At 43.9% G+C, this 22,057-nt stretch overlaps 1 protein-coding gene across 3 annotated transcripts in view; it reads left to right on the top strand.

Annotated features, from left to right (window-relative positions):
- Nucleotides 1–22,057, top strand: part of FUT10 (fucosyltransferase 10) — a 133,104-nt gene that overhangs the window by 59,548 nt on the left and 51,499 nt on the right. Inside the window, exons 4-5 of one of the 3 annotated variants that reach the window (XM_070781377.1) lie at nt 7,236–8,071; nt 16,497–16,654. In XM_070781377.1, coding sequence (XP_070637478.1) covers nt 7,236–8,071; nt 16,497–16,654 — 994 coding nt within the window. Of the gene's footprint in view, nt 1–7,235; nt 8,072–16,496; nt 18,801–22,057 lie in introns of those variants that run through there. The other 2 variants (XM_019953583.2, XM_070781378.1) reach the window with 2 other exon arrangements.

The raw sequence follows: 22,057 nt of genomic DNA, 5'->3' as shown, positions 1-22,057 counted from the left end.
CAAAGGCAGGAAGGTTCTTGCTAAACTGGCATAACAGGATTCTTGCTAAAGGCAGACTAGCCCTTGGATTGAGAAACTTGTTCAGACATTGAGGGTCGAGGGTCGGGGTGGGGGGTGTGTCTCACTAAACCAACAAGCAGGATTCTTTGCTGAAACTGGGTTCTGTGGGCCAAGGGGGGCTGCTGGCCAAGCTTGAAGAGTGATGAAAAGAGCGCTCGTGGTGGAACTTGGCCTTGCAGGTTGAGGTCAATTTTCGGTGTCGATGTTTGCAAGATCCCCAGAGTGTGGGACAGAGCCAGGGTGGAAGGAAAGGGGTCCAGGCACCACTGCTTGCTAGTCTGAAACTCGGAGGAGCCTGAGAGTCCTGAACTTGAACCTGGCCTTCGGCTGCAATTTCCTTTGAGGGACTTGAAAGGTGGGGCAGAGGTGTTTTGGTGGGGGCTCTTTCAACCGGGGAAAAACCTTACAGACGACACACTCAGGTGCTTTCTGAGGGGGCTGGTCAGTGGAGGACAGAGAGGGAGAGACCCTGAGGAGGGAGAGCAAATGGGTGTTTCCTTTGTGGTGTCCTGAATTCTCCAAGCCAGGCTTCAGCAATACGTGAGCCGTGAACTTCCAGATGTTCAAGCTGGTTTTAGAAAAGGCAGAGGAACCAGAGATAAAATTGCCAACATCCTCTGGATCATCGAAAAAGCAAGAGAGTTCCAGAAAAACATCTGTTTCTGCTTTATTGACTATGCCAAAGCCTTTGACTGTGTGGATCACAATAAACTGTGGAAAATTCTGAAAGAGATGGGAATACCAGACCACCTGACCGGCCTCTTGAGAAACCTATATGCAGGTCAGGAAGCAACAGTTAGACCTGGACATGGAACAACAGACTGGTTCCAAATAGGAAAAAGAGTGCATCAAGGCTGTATATTGTCACCCTGCTTATTTAACTTATATGCCGAGTACATCATGAGAAACGGTGGACTGGAAGAAGCACAAGCTGGAATCAAGATTGCCGGGAGAAATACCGATCACCTCAGTTATGCAGATGACACCACCCTTATGGCAGAAAGTGAAGAAGAACTAAAAAGCCTCTTGATGAAAGTGAAAGTGGAGAGTGAAAAAGTTGGTTTAAAGCTCAAGATTCAGAAAACGAAGATCATGACATCTGGTCCCATCACTTCATGGGAAATAGATGGGGAAACAGTGTCAGACTTTATTTTTTTGGGCTCCAAAATCACTGCAGATGGTGACTGCAGCCATGAAATTAAAAGATGCTTACTCCTTGGAAGGAAAGTTATGACCAACCTAGATAGCATATTCAAAAGCAGAGACATTACTTTGCCAACAAAGGTCCATCTAGTCAAGGCTATGGTTTTTCCAGTGGTCATGTATGGATGTGAGAGTTGGACTGTGAAGAAGGCTGAGCACCGAAGAATTGATGCTTTTGAACTGTGGTGTTGGAGAAGACTCTTGAGAGTCCCTTGGACTGCAGGGAGATCCAACCAGTCCATTCTGAAGGAGATCAGCCCTGGGATTTCTTTGGAAGGACTGATGCTAAAGCTGAAACTCCAGTACTTTGGCCACCTCATGCGAAGAGTTGACTCATTGGAAAAGACTCTGATGCTGGGAGGGATTGGGGGCAGGAGGAGAAGGGGACGACAGAGGATGAGATGGCTGGATGGCATCACTGACTCGATGGACGTGAATCTGGGTGAACTCTGGGAGTTGGTGATGGACAGGGTGGCCTGGCGTGCTGCGATTCATGGGGTCACAAAGAGTCGGACACGACTGAGCGACTGAACTGAACTGAACTGAGTGAATGGAGGGCAAGGTCTGAGCGAGTAGGTGAGGGTGAGTCAGCAAGTGAGAAAGAGTTGTCTCCCTTCTCCTCTTGTCATGTCCTGCCAAGCCCCAAAGAGAATCGTGGTTTGTAGTAGAGAAAGATGTTCATTTTGAATAGATATTATCCATGTTTGGTGTGAACTATGGCTTTGCTTGATTTAAACGAAAACCATGAGTTGTGTGTGTATGGTAAAGGTAGAAGACAAAACATTTAACAGCCTGTTAGATTGATTTATAGCCTTGAAATACTCAGGCATATGGCGGGTGGGACTCTGCACTCTTACCTCTGGCCCTGCGCTGTTAGGAAGGGGACTGCAAACTTATTGACTGGCCTGCAGCACCGGTTCTGTTCAGGGTGGTCTGAGAGATTTCCATGCTTAGAGGTAGAATGCACAGATGCCTAGCTGAACGTGTATCATCAAGAGAGGTCCCTAAGCCCTGGGCGTGTTAGGAACTGGGCTGGGCAGCAGGAGGTGAACAGCAGGCTGGCGAGTGAAGCTTCCTCTGTATTTACAGCCACTCCCCATCATTTGCATTATCACCTCCTGTCTGCTCAGCTACTGTGAACTGCGCATGTGAGGGCCCTAGGTCATGCACTCCTGAACAGGATCATCCCCAAACCACCCCCCTTCCCCAATCCATGGAGAAATTGTCTTCCAGAAAACTAGTCCCTGCCCAGCGGTCAGTATCTTCCAGGAAACCAGTTTTGCCCAGTGTCAAAAAGATTGGGGACTGCTGGGCTACATGATGTAGAATTGATGTAACGGTCAGGTAAGCAGACTCATAAAGAGAGATGGCAGGAGAAGAGAGGAGAATATGGGTCTGGAAGTCAGGACCTCTCCCAGAGTCCCTCTGAAGTGGTGAGAGCCAGGCTGTCTGCAGAAGTGCGTGTGCGGTATTTTTAGGTAACCCTCAGAAACTTACAGAAAATAAACAATCTGATGGGCCATGTGGGTAAGTCTAGAAAATTCATGTGACATGAATTAGCCATGGACTATGCAGATAATATTATCAAAGAGCCCCTTGGCCTAAATTGTTTTCCTCTGCAATTTTAGATCCTTCTATTGGAGTTTTTTGCAGGATCACATTTTACGGGCCATACCATTTTACAGTAGAGGTCCTTTTTTTAAAAACAGGTGACCTTTGGGGGACATTGTGTGGGAACATTTGTTTTTTCTGAGTTAAGGCATGCCTCTTCCCAAGCGGACTGGGTGTAAGCTGGGTCATATTTCTGTGAGTGTCTTGGGACTGCCAAGAGTCGGTTATTCAACAGCATCAGCATTGTAGTGGGGCCAGTGGTCTCTCTGGTCCTTTGCCATTAGCCAGTCTGAAAATTCTGGTCCCCACCAGGGATCTTTAACTTCAGATACACAACTCAAACCAAACTTTCTTCATAGAGTGGGGTTAGTAACATGTGTTGCCTCCTGCTTTTCCCAGTTTGTGTGGGAATAATAAGAGTATATGGCCCTGAAGAAGAAAGAGAGCACATAAACATTTCATAAAGGATGGTCACTTGGCTTCTCTGCCTTTGCAGATTCAGTTCCCATCATCAGCATCCTAGCACCATTTGGATTTGACTATGGATTTGACTATTCTAGGGACCTCAGATAAGAGGAATCACACAGTATTTTTTTTTTTTTTTTTTTGGTAACTGACTTACATCACTGAACTCAGCACAATGTCCCCAAGGTTCGTCCGTGCTGTGGCGGGTGTCTGCCTCCCCTTCCTGTCTGAGGCTGAAGCACCATTTGCCAGCAAGAATTGTATTCCTTTTGTGCTTCTCATTGTGATTTCCTTTACAAGGGGCACTTTAGTGCTGAAGATCTGTTTGTCAGCTAATAAAGGGATGAATGAATTAGTCAGTATTCAGGAAACACAAAATAACCCAGAGAAAAGGAAGTTTGAATCCGAAGTTGTTACCTGTAAGAGCCAGTGAACATGGCTGTACAAAACTGAACCAGTCACATGCAAGTTAGTCACATTTGTATAGATTTATCATGGATCAATTGATTTTCTTTTCTTTAAATACCCCAGTTCTGACTCTTGTTACAGTGGGCGTTGCCCTGGCATCAGAGAGAGCTAAATAACTCAGCTGTTTCCTGACCCACATCCAGTACATGTGTGCCTGCTAAGTTGCTTCAGTCATATCTGACTCTTGTGACTCCATGGACTGTAGCCTGCCAGGCTCCTCTGTCCATAGGATTCTCCAGGAAAGAGTACTGGAGTGGGTTGCCATGCCCTCCTGCAGCGGATCTTCCCTACCCAGGGATCGAACCTGAGTCTCTTAGGTTTCCTGCATTGGCAGGCAGGTTCTTTACCACTATCGCCACCTGGGGAGCCGAACCCACATCCAAGTACTTTTTAGAAATTGCTCAATACCGTCACTCGCATCGTCGGTTGTAATATCCTCAGAGAAGTATTTTAGGTTTGTTATGGTTGTAACTTAAGAATTCTAGAGTGTTTACAACGATAAGCTGTAAGTTTAGGGGAGGAGCTTGCTGGGCAAGATGACATATATTTTTTAATCTTCCTCAGAGAATTGTAGTTAGGAAGAATCTGATAAAAAAAAAAAAAACTTATCTCAATGTGGTGTGTGTGTGTGTGTGTGTGGTATAATGCAAGGTATAATGAGCCTGGAAGCCCTCACCTCCTAGTTAAAATGAATGAAAAGCTCATTATAACCGGTTCCGGTTTCATAAGAATAAGTCTCATTCTTATTACCAACACACAGACTTCGATATTGGCTGTGACGAGGTCTCAACGTGTTTCCTTCCTCTTGTACTTTACAGATGCCACAAGCAGTGATGAGAGTCAGGCCCCTCCATGCTCTGAAGCACTCCTTGTGCCCTCTGCTTCCTCGCTCTGCAGTTTGGATCTTTGCCATGGTGACTGCAGGGTGAGGCGATTAAGAGTCACCCGTGTGCCAGGTCCCAGCAGCGGACGGTCCCTGGTGTCTGAGTCCCTCACTCAGAGCACTTGTGCCTGATCATTAACTCTAGACCCGCTTTCATCTTAACCATATCGCCTCCAGCCTCTAATTGTACATCTGGATCCCTGCCCTCTGTGCCTATGGATTAGAGTCTGGATCTTCCTCTCCCAGGAAAATGCCCTTGATTTTCTGCTCTGCCTTCTGTGGAAGCTTTATGTTCTAACTCAAATTTATGGGCTTAGTGCCCATCATTGGCCACTTGACCGACTTAGAACCTTTGTGAGCAGCTGCCAGTTCAATGCAGTAAATTGCCTTTCTTCTCAAGCTCTCTTTCGTGTCCGATGTTTGTCTGTTACCCATTGCTGACCATCCGGCTTTACGTGCCATTACGGTTCAGGCGTGTGTGAGTATTCTCTTTATTTATTTATTTGCATCGGGTCTTAGTCATGTCACGTGGACTCCTCTCTAGTTGCGGTGCTTGGGCTCAGTAGTTGCAGCAAGGGCTCAGTTGCCCTGCTGCCTGTGGGATCTTACTTCCCCAACCAGGGATGGATCTGAGTGCCCTGCACTGGAAGGTGGATTCTTAACCACTGGACCACCAGGGAAGTCCCCTGAGTATTCTTTTTGCTTCTAAAGGACTTGTGTAGTAAATGCCAAGAAAACCAAGATATGACCATTTTTCGATGGTGGTCTTTCATTCCTCCTCATTGAGAATAAAAGCCTGTTATCAAGACAGTAACACATAACCCTCAGCAGTTTCTCTGGGGCTCAGTATATGTTGTCCAGCATAAACTTCTTTGATCTTTAATTGTTTAAAAGCCTCTCTTGATTAATTGATTTCTCACTGATGTACTGTTTGTACCAAAGAGTATGTGTTTATTTGAGAGGGTGTGCACTGGCATTACATAATTTATTTTTATGAATTCTACCAGAGAATAGGTCTCATTTTTCTGGAAGAATTTATTTGGTGTGTTTTTTCCCCAGTGGATGCTAGAAGATGGATTTTTTGTGTGTGTGTGTGTATACCATTTTCTTGCATTAAAAAAAAATCAAGTCACTGGGCCAAAACATCACCAGTGTCTGGAACACCTTAGAAATTTTGTTATGTATTGTGATATTGTCTTAATTCTTCTTTCTCAGTTATGGAAGTTACTTCTTCCTGATTGGGTCTCCACCCACAGTCAGGAAACAATGGTTTACCACATCCATCATTTCTGTCTGCACATTATCATGTTTCAAAGTTTTCCCCCAATTAATCCTCTGGAAGCTAGAATCACTCACAGTTATAATCCTGTTATGCCTTCTTTATTTCATGATGTGCTTGTTATTTCACGTCCATCCTTCAGCAATCTGTAACATAGTGCTATTATCAGCTCTTTAGTCTTTAAAAGCCTCTTATCTACCATTTTGACTAAGACTGATTCACTGCACTTTGTTGAAAATCGATCATTTTGGATTTAAAAAAAACCTATCCCGTGTATTTGTTCTGGCTACTTTTGCATAATTTCCTTTTTTTTCTTTTCCATTTAATCAATCTGCCAAACTGGTTTGCTTTCCCCTTTTTGGCTTCCTTTTTCTTTTCTAAGAATGGTCTCTCTCTTCATTTCTCTTTCCCTCTTTGGGTAATGCCTCTGGAAAGAAAAAGCCAGTTGCAGGAGGCAGTGGAATAAATGCTTTAGAACCAGGCTAGACACTTACTCCCATTTCTCTTTTCATAAAATGAGAGGGAGGGTCCCTTTCCTTGGTGACCCTCCCTATAAGCAGTTTCTAGGAAAAGACTCTGACGCTGGGAGAGATTGGGGGCAGGAGGAAAAGGGGAAGGCAGAGGATGAGATGGCTGGATGGCATCACTGACTCAATGGACATGAGTTTGAGTGAACTCCGGGAGATGGTGATGGACAGGGAGGCCTGGTGTGCTACGATTCATGGGGTCCCAAAGAGTTGGACACTACTGAGTGACTTAACTGAACTGAGGTTGAAAGCTTCATGATTTTGACTGTTGGGCATTTAAAAAACTGTTTATTTATGTATTTATTTTTGGCTGCTCTGGGTCTTTGTTGCTATGTGTGGGCTTTTCTCTGGTTGCAGTGAGCATAGGCTACTCTGTAGTTGGGATGTGTGGGCTTCTCATTGCAGTGGCTTCTCTTGTCGGGGTGCACAGGCTCTGGGGCACTGGGGCTTCAGGAGTTGTGGCTCCCAGGTTCTAGAGCTCAGGCTCAGTATTTGTGACGTGTGGGTTACATGCTTCACGCCATGTGGGATCTTTCCGGACCAGGGATGGATCCCATGTCCCATGCATGGGCAGGTGGGGATTCTTATCCACTGCACCACTAGGGAAGTCTAACTGCCAGGCATTTTGCAGGCACTGTAACAGGCTTCTTATTTATAGCCTCAAGCTCTTCCCAGGTGGACTCAAACTGAAACACCAGAGTTCTTTTGGACATACTAACATTGTCTTTTTTTCTCCTAGGTACTGACTTTAGCATAGATAGCTTACCTCTGCCTCGGAAAGCCCATCATGACTGGGCCCTTTTTCACGAAGAGTCTCCAAAAAATAATTATAAGCTCTTTCACCAGCCAGTCATCACCTTGTTCAACTACACCGCCACCTTCAGCCGGCACTCCCACCTGCCACTAACCACCCAGTACTTGGAGGGCACGGAAGTCCTGACGTCACTCCGATACCTGGTCCCCTTGCGGTCCAAAAACCACCTCCGGAAGAGCCTCGCCCCGCTGGTGTACGTACAGTCCGACTGTGACCCGCCCTCAGACAGGGACAGTTACGTTCGAGAGCTGATGACATACATTGAGGTCGATTCCTACGGCGAGTGTCTGCGAAACAAAGCTCTCCCTCCACAGTTGAGCAACCCAGCCTCGATGGACGCCGATGGCTTTTTCAGGATCCTCGCCCAGTATAAGTTTATCCTTGCTTTTGAGAATGCGGTGTGCGACGACTACATCACTGAGAAGCTCTGGAGACCTCTGAAGCTGGGGGTCGTCCCTGTGTATTATGGATCCCCCAGCATCGCAGACTGGCTTCCAAGCAATAGAAGTGCTATCTTGGTATCAGAATTTTCTCACCCTAGAGAGCTGGCGAGCTACATCAGAGCGCTGGATCGGGATGACAGACGCTACCAGGCCTACATAGAATGGAAGCTGAAGGGCGAGATCTCGAATCAGCGACTTCTCACCGCGCTCAGGGAACGGAAGTGGGGGGTGCAGGACGTTAAGCAGGACAACTACATCGACGCGTTTGAGTGTATGGTGTGCACCAAGGTGTGGGATAACATTAGGCTCCAGGAGAAGGTAAGCAGGTCCAGGTTTGGCAGAGAGGTGCTGGGCTGGCCGTCTTGACGTTCTCTGCAGCTCCCCGTTCTTCTGTTGCAGCTGCCCCATCACTGGTCCTCACTCTTATCAGAGAGGCCAGGCTCTGCAGGAAGGATGGATATTTCATTTCTATTTGAGGACTGCCATGAAGTTTACTAGTCTGTCCTGAAGGCTTTAAATTCTTCTTTATTGTTTCTTCTGGAGGTTACCACACTACAGGTGCTGGGCAGTGATGCACGGAAGCTGCAGGGGAGGCATGAAGGCCAAAAAAATTTAAAAAATGGCAAGTTCTGAATCTCATCCACATTTTCAGTCCTTCAGCCCAGTGGTCCCCAGCCTTTTTGCACCAGAGACCAGTTTCATGGAAGACAATTTTTCCATGGACCAGGGGACAGTGAGGGGAATGTTTTGGGAAGACTCAAGTGCATTATATTTATCGTGCACTTTATTGCAATTATTATTGCATTGTAATATATAATGAAATAATCATATGACTCAGCATAATGCAGAACCAGGGGGAGCCATGAGCTTGTTTTCCTGCAACTGGAAAACATCTCAGGGTGACAGGAGACAGTGGCAGCCACTCCGCAGGGCTAGCAGCGCTGCTTCAGCTCCACCTCAGATCATCAGCATTAGATTCTTATAAGGAGCACCCAGCCTAGATCCCTCGCAGGTGCAGTTCTCAGTAGGGTTCGTGCTCCTATGAGAATCTCACGCCAGTTGAGTTGGTCTAGTCCGGTGCCGAATCGCTTCAGTTGTGTCCAGCCCTTTGTGACCCTGTGGGCCATAGGCCAGGCTCCCCTGTCCATGGGATTCTCCAGGCAAGATTACTGGAGTGGGTTGCTGTGCCTGCCTCCAGGGGATCTTTCTGACCCACGGATCAAACCCGTGTCTCCTGCATTGGCAAGCAGGTTCTTTACCACTAGCGCCACCTCAAGAGCTGACCTAAATTTGGGTTTGCAGAACTTCTCTGGTAGTCCAGTGTTTAAGACTCTGCCTTCCATTACAGAGGTAAAAATCCCATCCCTGGTCAGGGAACTGAGACCCCACATGCCACGGGGTGTGGCCAAAAAAAAAGAGAGGTTTGTGTTGTTACTGTTATGTTTAGTGCTCTACAGCTTCAAATTATTCCAGTATTTATAATTACAATAATCAATAATTAAATATTATCAGTATTAACTATGAAAGTTACTTGTGCTTACAGTGGCACCTGGCACTAGTTGCTTTCCTCAGCCTTTCTGCCCCACCCTCAGCTTTTGGCAGGTCCTGTATTGCCGGGTCACAGAGGAGGTCTCCCTGCTCTTGCCCCTCCATCGGCAGTAAACTGCTATGGCTTGTTGCTCAGCGACAGGCTCGCGGTGTGGGCAGGGTGGGTTCTTTGTTTTCTTGGCAGCGTCAGGCTTAGGCAGGTTTTTGCATTCCCGGAACTCAGGAGTGAAGCTTTCTCAGTGTTCTTGCCTCTCCTTCAAGCCAGACTCTGCCTTGTATCTGTGGTTGGTTTGGATGGAAGAGAGTTCTGTGTCCCTTCAGGGGTGGGTGACCTCTGGTATCCTGGTGGGATCCTAGGTCCGGATTCATTTCCAGCCTCCACCCAGACCATGAGACAGGTGAATTTTGCATGGGGGAGGGGTAGATTTTTCATCCCTTGGATCTGAAGATAAAAGGTTTGCTCCAGCTTCTTCAGTGTTGTAAGACTTTTTCTCTCTGTAAGGGAAGGTTCTGGGGAGATGGAAGGGGCTTCCTGACATTTCCTTCTCTGCCCCGGGCCAAAGAAGGAGGCTGTTTCCAGTGTTCTACCCTGGCCCCAGTCTTCTTCCTGGGCATCTGATGGAGGTACATGGAAAAAGCTTTGGGGACTTCCCTGGTGGTTCAGTGGTTAAAAATCTGCCTTGCAATGCCAAGGATGTGGGTTCAATCCCTGGTCTGGGAACTAAGATCTCACATTCTGTGGAGCAACTAAGCCTATGTGCCCCAATTACTGAGCCTGCATGCAACTAAGACCCAATGTTGCCAAATAAATAATAAATATTTTTTTAAAAAAGAAGAGCTTTTGAGTGAGTTTGACCTCTTTTTTGGTGTAACCCACCTAGATAGCATATTGAAAAGCAGAGACATTACTTTGCCAACAAAGGTCAGTCTAGTCAAGACTATGGTTTTTCCTGTGGTCATGTATGGATGTGAGAGTTGGACTGTGAAGAAGGCTGAGCACTGCAGAATTGATGCTTTTGAACTGTGGTGTTGGAGAAGACTCTTGAGAATCCCTTGGACTGCAAGGAGATCCAGCCAGTCCATTCTGAAGGAGATCAGCCCTGGGATTTCTTTGGAAGGAATGATGCTAAAGCTGAAACTCCAGTACTTTGGCCACCTCATGCGAAGAGTTGACTCATTGGAAAAGACTCTGATGCTGGGAGGGATTGGAGGCAGGAGGAGAAGGGGACGACAGAGGATGAGATGGCTGGATGGCATCACTGACTCGATGGACGTGAGTCTGAGTGAACTCCGGGAGTTGGTGATGGACAGGGAGGCCTGGCGTGCTGCGATTCATGGGGTCGCAAAGAGTTGGACATGACTCAGCGACTGAACTGAACTGAGCTATTCTAAACTAACATGATAGCCCATACCTATAAGGATTTGTTAAAATTTTAGTTGATTTCTTGTTACCTACTTTGTGGTAGCCTCCTCCTTCACCTGTGTTCTGCAAAAGGTGAAATTGAGCCTGTGTCCGTCTTTCCTGAGATGAACACGTCACTTTGGGGTTCAGTTCACTTGGTTGTTGTTTGATCTCAGTTCCCTGACGAACTCAAGAAGAGTTATGAATTTGTAGATAATCTGACTTTTTCCTTATTGTTAAAGTAGGAGCCATATTCTCCTTGGAAGCAAACTATTTATTAATTGTAGTTTAGGAACAGCTTGTTTTTCTAACCAGGACTTCAGCTGGAAAGGCAATTTGGGATGCTGAAAGTTAGTTACTACTAAACGTGTCATAACCATTTCATCGGACACACTTTCTTCAGGTCACTCTGTGAGACATTTCTGGAAGAACACTAGAGCTAAAAGAGTCCATTTCACAAGATTCTTTTCTCTATGATGTCATCTTAAATGGGACTTTATTCTACACCATTGGAAGAACTCTCAAGTGGGCAGGCAGGGAAAGAGGGTATTACTACTGACTTTCTCATGTAGACAGTTACGCAAGGTTAGGGTTGGGAAGGCCACTAAAGATTGTGTGGTCAGTACAGATGAAACTGGTGTTTCAAATATCACAACCAAGTCATCTGCTAATTTATGTTACATTTCCAGGGCTGGTGATTTCACCATTTTTTAGGGTAGCAAATCTTATCTTTTGTTAAATTTCTACAGTTATACCGGTCTTTGTATTGAACCAAGACTTCCCCTTCTGTGGTTCTTTCTTAGCTACCCACTTCAAACTCTAATGCGGTGAGATACAGCTTTGATTATGTGACCATCAGTCAGGAAAGATGAAAAATGGCCTTTCCAAAGCTGTTTTGTAGTAATCGATTGGGGTCCTCCTTATTTGATTCTGGTTTTGCTCCAAATACAGGCTCTCCCCAATCATGAACTCTGGCTGTAGTAACCCGAAGTTTGAGCCTGCATCTAATCCTTTGAACTTTGAGTTGGTGTTTATTTGGCCATGCCGGGTCTTAGTTGCAGCATGCAAGAAGGATCTTCACTGTGGCATGTGGCACCGTTAATTGTGGCACGTGGCATCTAGTCCTTGATCCGGGATCAAACCCAGGAGCATAGAGTCTTAGCCGCTGGTCCATCAGGGGCGTCCCTGGATGGGTATTTAGACTCCCCAGATTGTACGTCTTAGCATTTTCTTGTGGTTGGCCATTTGGATTCCTGTTCTGGTTTTCTGTGCTCAATTTTGTCTTGGTAAAGAATCCTTACGCTTGTTCCAGGCTCTTGGAAGCCAAACTCCATGACCATCTGTGAGTAGTTACCGAGAAGAAAGAATTTAGGCAACCCTATCCTTCACACTCTACCAAACAAGTTAGTTCACTCTTCCGTTTGTAATCTCTTTAGATGCTTCAAAACAAGCTTTATGCTCACTCAAAGTCATCTCTTTTACAGGCTAAACATCTCTAGTATATTTCAGATTGGTTTTTCTGCTCTGCTTTCTAAATTTGGTATGGATGAAGAGTAATCATTGCAAACCTGACTATTATCAACTCTAATATCTTCACATTAAAATTTTTTTTAGGACTTCACGGGTGGTTCAGTTGTTAAGACTGTGCTTCCAATGTAGAGGGCGTGGGTTTTTTCCCTGGTTGAGGAACTAAGATCCCACATGCCATGTGGTGTGGCCAAAAGATAAAAAAAAAATTTTAAGAAAGAGACATACAGGTACATAGGTTAAAGTATCAATTAGTTCTGCAAAGTTAGTAAAAGAAAACTATCTTCTACTTCTTTTTTCTTTTCTCCTTCCCTAGAAGGCAGCCACTTATCACCAGCCATGTGCTGTACTCAATCGTGTCCGACTCCCTGAAGCCCCACGGACTGAAGCCCACCAGGCTGGCTGTCCATGGGATTTCCCAGGCAAGAATACTGGAGTGGGCTACCATGCCCTCCTCCAAGGGATTTTCCCAACTCTGGGATCGAACCCCACATCTTCTGCATCTCCTGCATTGGCGGGCAGGTTCTTTACCACTGGCGCCTCCTGGGAAGCCACTTACCACCATACTTAACAAATTGTTTTGATTATTACTCAATGTTTCTAACTAACATGCTCTTATACATAATTTTTTTAACATCCACTGTTTATATGATCATGTAACTTATGTAGAAATGAACCATGTAGTATATACTATGATTTATTTTCCTTACCTGTACAGCTTTTGGTTTCCCTCGAGTTAATAACTGTCTTATTTCTTGTTTGTTTATTTTATACTTTTACATAACTAATTCAATCCTTGTTGATTGTTTAAACCTCCTTTGAAGATGTTCAGCTATACCAGGCATTCAAGTCATTTCATCTTGTTGAATAAATCTCTCCTGGAGCCTTGTGACATACATTAGGTACATCTGGTTGCCCTCTACACTGTGTAGAGACCACTCTGAGATCTCCCTTCCCTAGCATTTTGGGAATTGCCTTTCCTGTCTTTTTCTTTTATGTTGACACCTCTGCTTCTTGTATGTTTTTATCCTTTTCTCTTAACTTTCTTTTTATTTGGTTGATTGTACCCTCATCCAAAAAGATGATGCTTCAAAGTGCTGCACTCAATATGCCAGCAAATTTGGAAAATTCAGCAGTGGCCACAGGACTGGAAAAGGTAATTTTCGTTTCAATTCCAAAGAAAGGGAATGCCAAAGAATGTTCAAACTACCGCACAATTGCACTGATCTCACACACAAGCAAAATAATGCTCAAAATTCTCCAAGCCAGACTTCCATAGTACATGAACCGTGAACTTCCAGGTGTTCAAGCTGGATTTAGAAAAGGCAGAAGAACCAGAGATCAAATTGCCAACATCTGTTGGATCTTCGAAAAAGCAAGAGAATTCCAGAAAAACATCTACTTCTGCTTTACTGATTACACCAAAGCCTCTGACTGTGTGGATCATAACAAACTGTGGAAAATTCTGAAAGAGATGGGAATACTAGACCACCTGACCTGCCTCCTGAGAAATCTGTATGCAAGTCAAGAAACAACGGTTAGAACTGGACATGGAACAACAGACTGGAAATAGGGAAAGGAGTACGTCAAGGCTGTATATTGTCACCCTGCTTATTTAACTGATATGCAGAGTATATCGTGCAAAATGCCGGGCTGGATGAAGCACAAGCTGGAATCAAGATCGCTGGAAGAAATATCAGTAACCACAGATATGTAGATGACACCACTCTTATGGCAGAAAGTGAAGAAAAACTAAAGAGCCTCTTGATGAAAGTGAAAGAGGAGAGTGAAAAATCTGGCTTACAAGTCAACATTCAAAAAACGAAGATCATGGCATCCGGTCCCATCACTTCATGGCAAATAGATGGGGAACAATGGAAACAGAGACTTTATTTTTGGGGGCTCCAAAATCACTGCAGATGGTGACTGCAGCCATGAATTAAAAGACTCTTGCTCCTTGGAAGAAAAGCTATGACCAACCTAGACAGCATATTAAAAAGCAGAGACATTACTTTGTTAACAAAAATCCATCTAGTCAAAGCTATGGTTTTTCCAGTAGTCATGCATGGATGTGTGAGTTGGACTATAAAGAAAGCTGAGTGACGAAGAATTGATGCTTTTAAACTGTGGTGTTGGAGAAGACTCTTGACAGTTCCTTGGACTGCAAGGAGATCGAACCAGTCAATTGTAAAGGAAATCAGTCCTGAATATTCATTGGAAGGACTGATGCTGAAGCTGAAGTGCCAATACTTTGGCCACCTGATGTGTAGAACTGACTTATTGGAAGAGACTGTGATGCTGGGAAAGATTGAAGGCAGGAGGAGAAGGGGATGACAGAGGATGAGATGTTTGGATGGCATCACCGATTTGATGGACATGAGTTTGAGCAAGCTCCGGGAGTTGGTGATGGACTGGGAAGCCTGGTGTGCTGCAGTCCATGGGGTCACAAAGAGTCGGACACGACTGAGCAACTGAACTGAACTGACCCTCATATAGCTTCTTGACAAAGGGTGTATGGGGGATGTCTGAAATGTCTTTATTTGATTCTAACATTTAAACTATAGTTTAGCTGAATGTAAACTACTAAAATGGACATTAGTTTTGTTTTTGTTTTTTTTGTTCAGAATTTTGAAGGCAGTTTGTTATTGGCTTTCTTTAAATTTTTTTTGTCAACTTTTGAAAGGATTACGGGTTGATAGAAGGGTTGCAAAGATAGTGCAGAGTGCCAGAATTCTGTTCTAATGTTAATATTTTATCTAACCATGCACATTTGTCAGCACTGAGAAACCAATGTTGACTGTTAATACTGCAATGAGCTGCAATACAGACTTGAGTCCTATTTCTCCAGCTTCTCCACTCACATCCCTTGTCTGTTCAGGATCGGATCCAGGATGCCAGATTGTAGTTGCTCCTCATGTCGCCTCAGATGCCTTCAGTTGTGACAGTTGTGCCATCTTTCTTGTTTTTTAATAACTGACATTTTTGAAGAAGATCGGTCAGTATTCTGCAGAATGTTCCTCTGTAGAGTTTCTCTGATGTTTTCTCATGTTGAGACTTGGGTTTTGGATTTGGCGGAATAAGAGCACAGAGGTGAAAAGGACCTTCTCATTGCATCATATCAGGGGATGAGTGATATCAGCATGATGTGTTACTGGTGATGCTCTCTTTGATCACCTGCCTAAGGTGCTGTCTGCTAGGTTTTCCCTCTGTGAAGTTACTAATTTTCTTTTTCCACTGAGCGAGTCAGTAAATCCAGCCCACAGTCAAAGAGAAGGGAATTAAGCTTCGCCTCCTTGTGGGAGGAATATAAACTAATTTGAGGATATATATATATTTTTTTTTAATTAATTAATTATTTGGCTGCACTGGGTCGTAGTTGCTGCATGTGGGGTCTTTGATCTTCATTGCAGCATGCAGGATTTTTAGTTATGGCAAGTGGGATCTAGTTCCCTGACCAGGAATTGAACCCAAGTCTCTTGCATTGGGAGAATGGAGTCTTAGCCGCTGGACCACCAGGGAAGTCCCTCGACATATGTTGAAACCACCACAATAATTAGTAAACATATGGGTGGAGATATTTTGAGGCTATGCAACTTTTCTTTTTCTCCTTGAAGTTGTACTTCCTAGTGTTAATACTCATCAATGAATTTCACCACTGCTTTTTAACTTCTAGTGTTACTGTCCAGAAATCCAAAACCATCCTAACTTCTGACCTTCCGAATTGATCTTTTCCTCTTAGGGAGTTTGTAAAGTCTCTTCCTTTTCTTCTGTGTTCTAAAATTCCATAAGGATGTACTTTGGCGTGAATGGATTGAAGGATTGAATGAGACAGTCTGTGAAGCCCACTGAGCAGAGTATCTAATGCATGTGTGTTCTGTGCACTCAGTCACTGTCGTGTCTGACTCTTTGAGACTCCATAGACTGTAGCCCCCCAGGCCTCTCTGTCCATGGGATTTCTCAGGCAAGAGTACTGGAGTGGGTTACCATTTCTTCTTCCGGGGGATCTTCCCAACCCACGGATTGAACCCACGCCTCCTGAATCTCCTGCATTGGCAGGCTAATTCTTTACCACTGAGCCACCTGGGAAGCCCATCTGGTGCACAGGATATTCTCAATAAATGTTAGATACTTTCTTTCTCCTTTTAACTCTTCAGGAGTGTGACTATGGAGACTCCATGGAGTGAAGGTACTTGCTTTAGGCACTTACGGAGCATGAGACTTGTGCTAACTTACATTTTTCATTTTTCCCTCTTTCTCTCAATGCAGGGCTTACCACCCAAAAGATGGCAGGCAGACGTTACCCACCTGAGCTGTCCAGAGCCTACAGTGTTCGCTTTCTCACCCCTGGTCCCACGTCGGCGCTCTTTGCGAGAGATGTGGATACCAAGCTTCCAGCAATCCAAGAAAGAAGCCCGGGCACTCAGGTGGCTGGTCGATAGGAATCAAAACTTTTCAACTCAAGAGTTTTGGGCCCTAGTATTCAAGGACTAATATCCAAAAAGTAGTAGGGTTTTACTTTCTAGGTTGCCTTGCTGTTTGAATATAATAGCTGCTCTGTTGACGATCCATTAGGATGAGAATAAATGGCTGCAGTACTCAAGTGAGCTCTGTCCAATGATAGATATGAATTACCCTTAGAGGTCGCTTCTCTATTTTTTATACTAAAAAAAAAAGCAAGTATTGGGTTAGCCAAAAAGTTTCTTTAGGTTTTTCCATACCATCTTATGGAAAAACCTGAATGAGCTTAACATTTCTTACCAAATACTAGTCACCTTCAGAGCGCACGTCTAGACGCGTGTCCTTGCCGTCCTGTGTGGAAATTCACCCGCTGCAGAGTGAATGTTTTCCTTGCTGCGAGGAACGAGGTCCTGCAAAGAAGGGAGAGGTGTATAGCCGCGGGTTCTTCCACTCCCCTCGCTGTCTGCATTAGTGGGTATTTGGCAAGCCCGGTGTCCTGACGCTGAGCCTGAACAGGAAATGCATTAGAACTTGGCAGTGAGAGGTGCCATCTGTTGATTGCCAGGGGCGTGAGTGTGTCATGAAGGCTGCGTGACATTGATCCGCCGTTGCTTCAAGTCTGCAGTACGTAGTGCGTCTCTGTCTCCCCCATGCTCTCAGCCACCCCTCCCGCCTTTCTTATCATCACTTTGCCCCGTATCCTCCCCTGTTCCTCTCGTGAAGTCATGCCTCCTCCTTGGATGTTTTGAGCGATGAGTTGTTCCCTGAGGTCCCATGTTCCACTGAGCAGAATAGTACCTCGAATCCTATGAGCTGGGCTGGATGGTCTGTGTGTTTGGATCGTGGTGAGAGCGCGTGCCTGCTAGAACTCCTGTGGTGTGGAAGCTGATGCGCAGCCCTTCGTTTTGGGAGCATCCCCCTTCATTTCTGACCCTGTCACAGAGGAGTTTCAACTGTCTTGTCTGGAGCTTCTGCAGAAGAAAACACAAGCTCCCCTTCTCTTTTCTTGGGAGCCTGGGAAGTCTTCTAGATGACTCTTGAGCCTGTTGCCACTTGCCGTGTGCTGGCTTTGTAGTGGAAAGACGTAAGCTGCAGAGGACAGGAAGGGTCCTGGTACTCACGTGCCTGACGTGGTACGAGGAGGAAGCTGAGGAAGGCACCCTTGGCACCAGCTGCCCATTTATCGCAGGCCGGTGTCTTTTGGTGCCTGCCAAGGGCATCTCCTGTTCGCAGGTCTGTCTCTGGCTATGCCAGAGAAATAAGGATGAAACCAGAACATTCTTTTAGAGGCAAGAGGCGTTACAGGGCTTCTCACCTAGGACTGCCCAGCTTTTTCTTTCCATCCCAGCTCTGCCATTAACTAAATATGATTTTGAACAAAGCTCTTGACCACCCTGGGCTTTCATTTTTGTGCCTAAGAACACATAATTCTAACATCATAGATCTTTAGTTCCTTCTAATTACAGAAATGAAAATGCTTGAGAAACTCAGAGGGAATATGGAATGATGAGCTGTGACTCTAGAGGAATAAAAACCTGGTTATAGTCCCCCCTCTTCGATGTGCCATCTTTATTACCTTGGCCAAGTTACTTGGTCTTTTATAGCTTGGGTTTGCTCACATCTCATGTTTGCTGTCTGTGCAGTTGTGATAATTAAATAAGCTTGTGTTCTTGAACTTCCCTGGTGGCCCAGTGGTTCAGCTCCGCACTTCCAATGCAAAGGGTGCAGGCTCAATCCCTGGTCCTATGTGCCACGCAGCCAAAAAGTAAAAATAAATAAATAGATACTTTAAAACAGACAAATAAATAAATCAGTAAATAAGCTTGGGAGGTTATATAGCCAGCCCCGATAGGCCATTAGGAATACTTAGAACTTTACTGTTATAAAATCCTTAATTTAAAAAAAAACAAAACTGATTGAGTAGGTAGTTAAAGATTTCAGAGACCATCAATGTAGGTAGCAAGTGACATTAATGGTTTTAAAGCAAGGGCATTATCCCAGGAGCCTTACATAAATCGCTTCTCATATATACAGAGTAAACTACGATAGAGCAAGTTTCTTAATGGTGTTCTTGATGAAGTAATAAAACTGACTAATTTTATAAAACCTTGACCTTTGAGTATATGTCTTTTTAATATTCTGTGTGACAAAATGGGGCGTATGTTTATACATATTTGCTGTGCACCAACACACACAACAGGAATCTCAAAGAGAAGCACTTGTGTGATTGTTCGAATTGTGAACTGAACTTTTCCATGGAAAACCGTTTTTGCTTAAAAGAACGTCTGGCAAGCTGTGGTTGTTCAGTGATGGATTTTGTCAGTCATCTTCAGGGGAATGTAGTGAGCCTGTCACTTTAAGAGGCTTGATAGACTTTGTTGCCAACAATAAAACTTCAGCTTTCAAATGAAACAACTTCATTTGTAAAAGTTCTTTTTAGATGCCTCATATAAGAGATAGCATATGATGTTTCTCTTTCTCTGTCTGATTTGCTTCTCTCAGTTTGACAATCTCTAGGTCCATCCTCAGTGCTGCAGATGGCATGATTTCTTTCTTTTTAATGGCTGAGAAATATCCCCTTGCATATATATCAGATCAGATCAGATCAGATCAGTCGCTCAGTCGTGTCTGACTCTTTGCGACCCCATGAACTGCAGCACGCCAGGCCTCCCTGTCCATCACCAACTCCCGGAGTTCACTCAGACTCACGTCCATCGAGTCAGTGATGCCATCCAGCTATCTCATCCTCTGTCATCCCCTTCTCCTCCTGCCCCCAATCCCTCCCAGCATCAGAGTCTTTTCCAATGAGTCAACTCTTCACATGAGGTGGCCAAAGTACTGGAGTTTCAGCTTTAGCATCATTCCTTCCAAAGAAATCCCAGGGCTGATCTCCTTCAGAATGGACTGGTTGGATCTCCTTGCAGTCCAAGGGACTCTCAAGAGTCTTCTCCAACACCACAGTTCAAAAGCATCAATTCTTTGGCGCTCAGCCTTCTTCATAGTCCAACTCTCACATCCATACATGACCACAGGAAAAACCATAGCCTTGACTAGACGAAGCTTTGTTGGCAAAGTAATGTCTCTGCTTTTGAATATGCTATCTAGGTTGGTCATAACTTTCCTTCCAAGGAGTAAGCGTCTTTTAATTTCATGGCTGCAGTCACCATCTGTAGTGATTTATACCACATTCAAATTTTGGAGAATGAATTTCCACCGTTTTGAACTTGACAGCTTCCTGATGTTGGAGACTTTGCTTAGGAGGCTAACAGATGTTACTTCTGACATTGAATGGCAACAGAGATGATGGTGTGTAAAGGTGTTTTTAGTTTATTTCTTTGTTTTTATGACTCAAAGGAAGAAAACAATAGTATCATATACTAGAGAGATAGGCATTTGTTTTAAATAATTTTTTTTGGTTGAAGAGTTCCATCAGTGAAAATGGAGTTTACAATGGATATTTTTAAAAAATAACTGTCACTTAAAAATTGAGGTGAGATAAAAGGTAATCAGAGCTTTCCATGTGGGAAATAAAGCCTTTGGGTTTTTTTTTTTTCAATTGGGAAATCAGAAAAAAAATGTTTAAAAAAACAAGAAAAATATTTTTAAAATATATTGAGGAAATTATCATTATTTGGGTCACTCAGAATGTCAGGCTGCCTGGAATTTATTACTTTACTCAATATTTTTTTTATTGTGCACCTAATATGTGCCAGAAATTATTCTGGGCCAAGAGTCTACAGCAGTGAGTGAAACTGATAAAACCCTTGCTACCATTAGAGCTTACCTGCTAATTCTAGAAGTGGATAAAAATAGAAATGCCTTAAGAAAATACAAGTCACTTCCAGGGAGTTTTTGTTTGTTTATTCTGTTACAGCCCCATGAGATGGAGTTTACTTCCTGAATTTCTGCTACTCTATTTGAAACATGAGATGTGATATAAACAGATTATATGGATAGGAGTGTATTAAATGTGCTGTATTGACAAGATGATTCAAAGTACTGAAGGTTCGACTTTGGAGTGAGTTGGGAAGTCTGGAAGCAAATCCTTTCTCTGTTCTTTTCATTTTTTTCTCCATTGTTTTATTCCTGTTTCCTAGAAGAGGCATTTGTCCTGTTCACATTGTGTGATTTCCGGCAAGAGTAAGAACCGACTTGGGAATGGCCGTTAACAGGAGTGAGCTCACTGGGCAAGCGGTCCTGTGGTGAGGCTAAACTCCATCTGTTCACCTTCAGGACAGGGGCTGGGGCAAGTCAATATTTACTTAGTTGCAGCGCCTGACAGAGTTTTACCTTCCAAGCGGCCTTCAGTCATTGCGTATGTAACTCATACACCATTCATAAGAAGACTCATTTCACCACTGAAATAATAATATCTGCTAGTCTGAAAGAATGCAGGTCACTTAGATGAACATCTTTGAGTAGTATATATAAATCACAGATTCTACTTCCTGTTTTCATGGTCTAACCTCTCAGCTTCGGTATGTCTTTAGCCTGGAGGTGATGGAAGTGGAAAGAAGAAAATGAAACACGTCTTCTCTGACAGCCCCTCCCTGGTTTGTTTGTTGGTTTTTGCAGTAACTCTAGGGATGCCATTGGAAATATATTTTGATAATCTTTTTTCTTTAATTGAACTATAGTTGGTCTACAATTTATGTTAATTTCTGCTATATAACCGAGTGATTCAGTTATACATATATATTCTTTTTCATATTCTTTTCCATTATGGTTTATTACAGGATGTTGAATGTAGTTCTCTGTGCTCTACAGCAGGACCTTGTGGTTTATCCATTCTATATATAATAGCTTGCATCTGCTTATCCCAAACTCTGAATCCATGTCTCCTCCATCCCCTCCTTCGTGGCAACAAAGTCTGTTCTCTATGTCTGTGAGTCTGTTTCTGTCTTCTGAATAAGTTCATCTGTGTTGTATTTAAATTCCACATATAACTTATATCATATGGTATTTGTCTTTCTCTGACTTTTTGCTTAATAATCTCTAGGTCCACCCATGGTCCTGCAAATGGTAGTATTTTATTCTTTTTCATGGCTGAGTAATATTCCATGTGTATATATATATATGTGTGTGTGTGTGTGTGTATATATATGTATGCATATATATATAAAATATCTTACATCTTCTTTATCTCTTCAACTGTTAGTGGACATTTATGTTGTTTCCATGTCTTGGCTATTGTCAATAGCGCTGCTGTGGATATAAGAGTACATGTGTCTTTTCAAATTATGGTTTTTATCTGAATATATGTCCAGAAGTGGGATTGCGAGATCATATGGTACCTCTATTTGTTGTTTGAGGAACCCCCATACTGGTTTCAGTAGTAGTGGCTACATCAGCAATGTAGGAGGGTTCCC

Source organism: Bos indicus, chromosome 27, assembly GCF_029378745.1.
Source record: "Bos indicus isolate NIAB-ARS_2022 breed Sahiwal x Tharparkar chromosome 27, NIAB-ARS_B.indTharparkar_mat_pri_1.0, whole genome shotgun sequence".
NCBI lineage: Eukaryota > Metazoa > Chordata > Mammalia > Artiodactyla > Bovidae > Bos > Bos indicus.
This window is presented reverse-complemented; position numbering and strand designations above follow the sequence as displayed.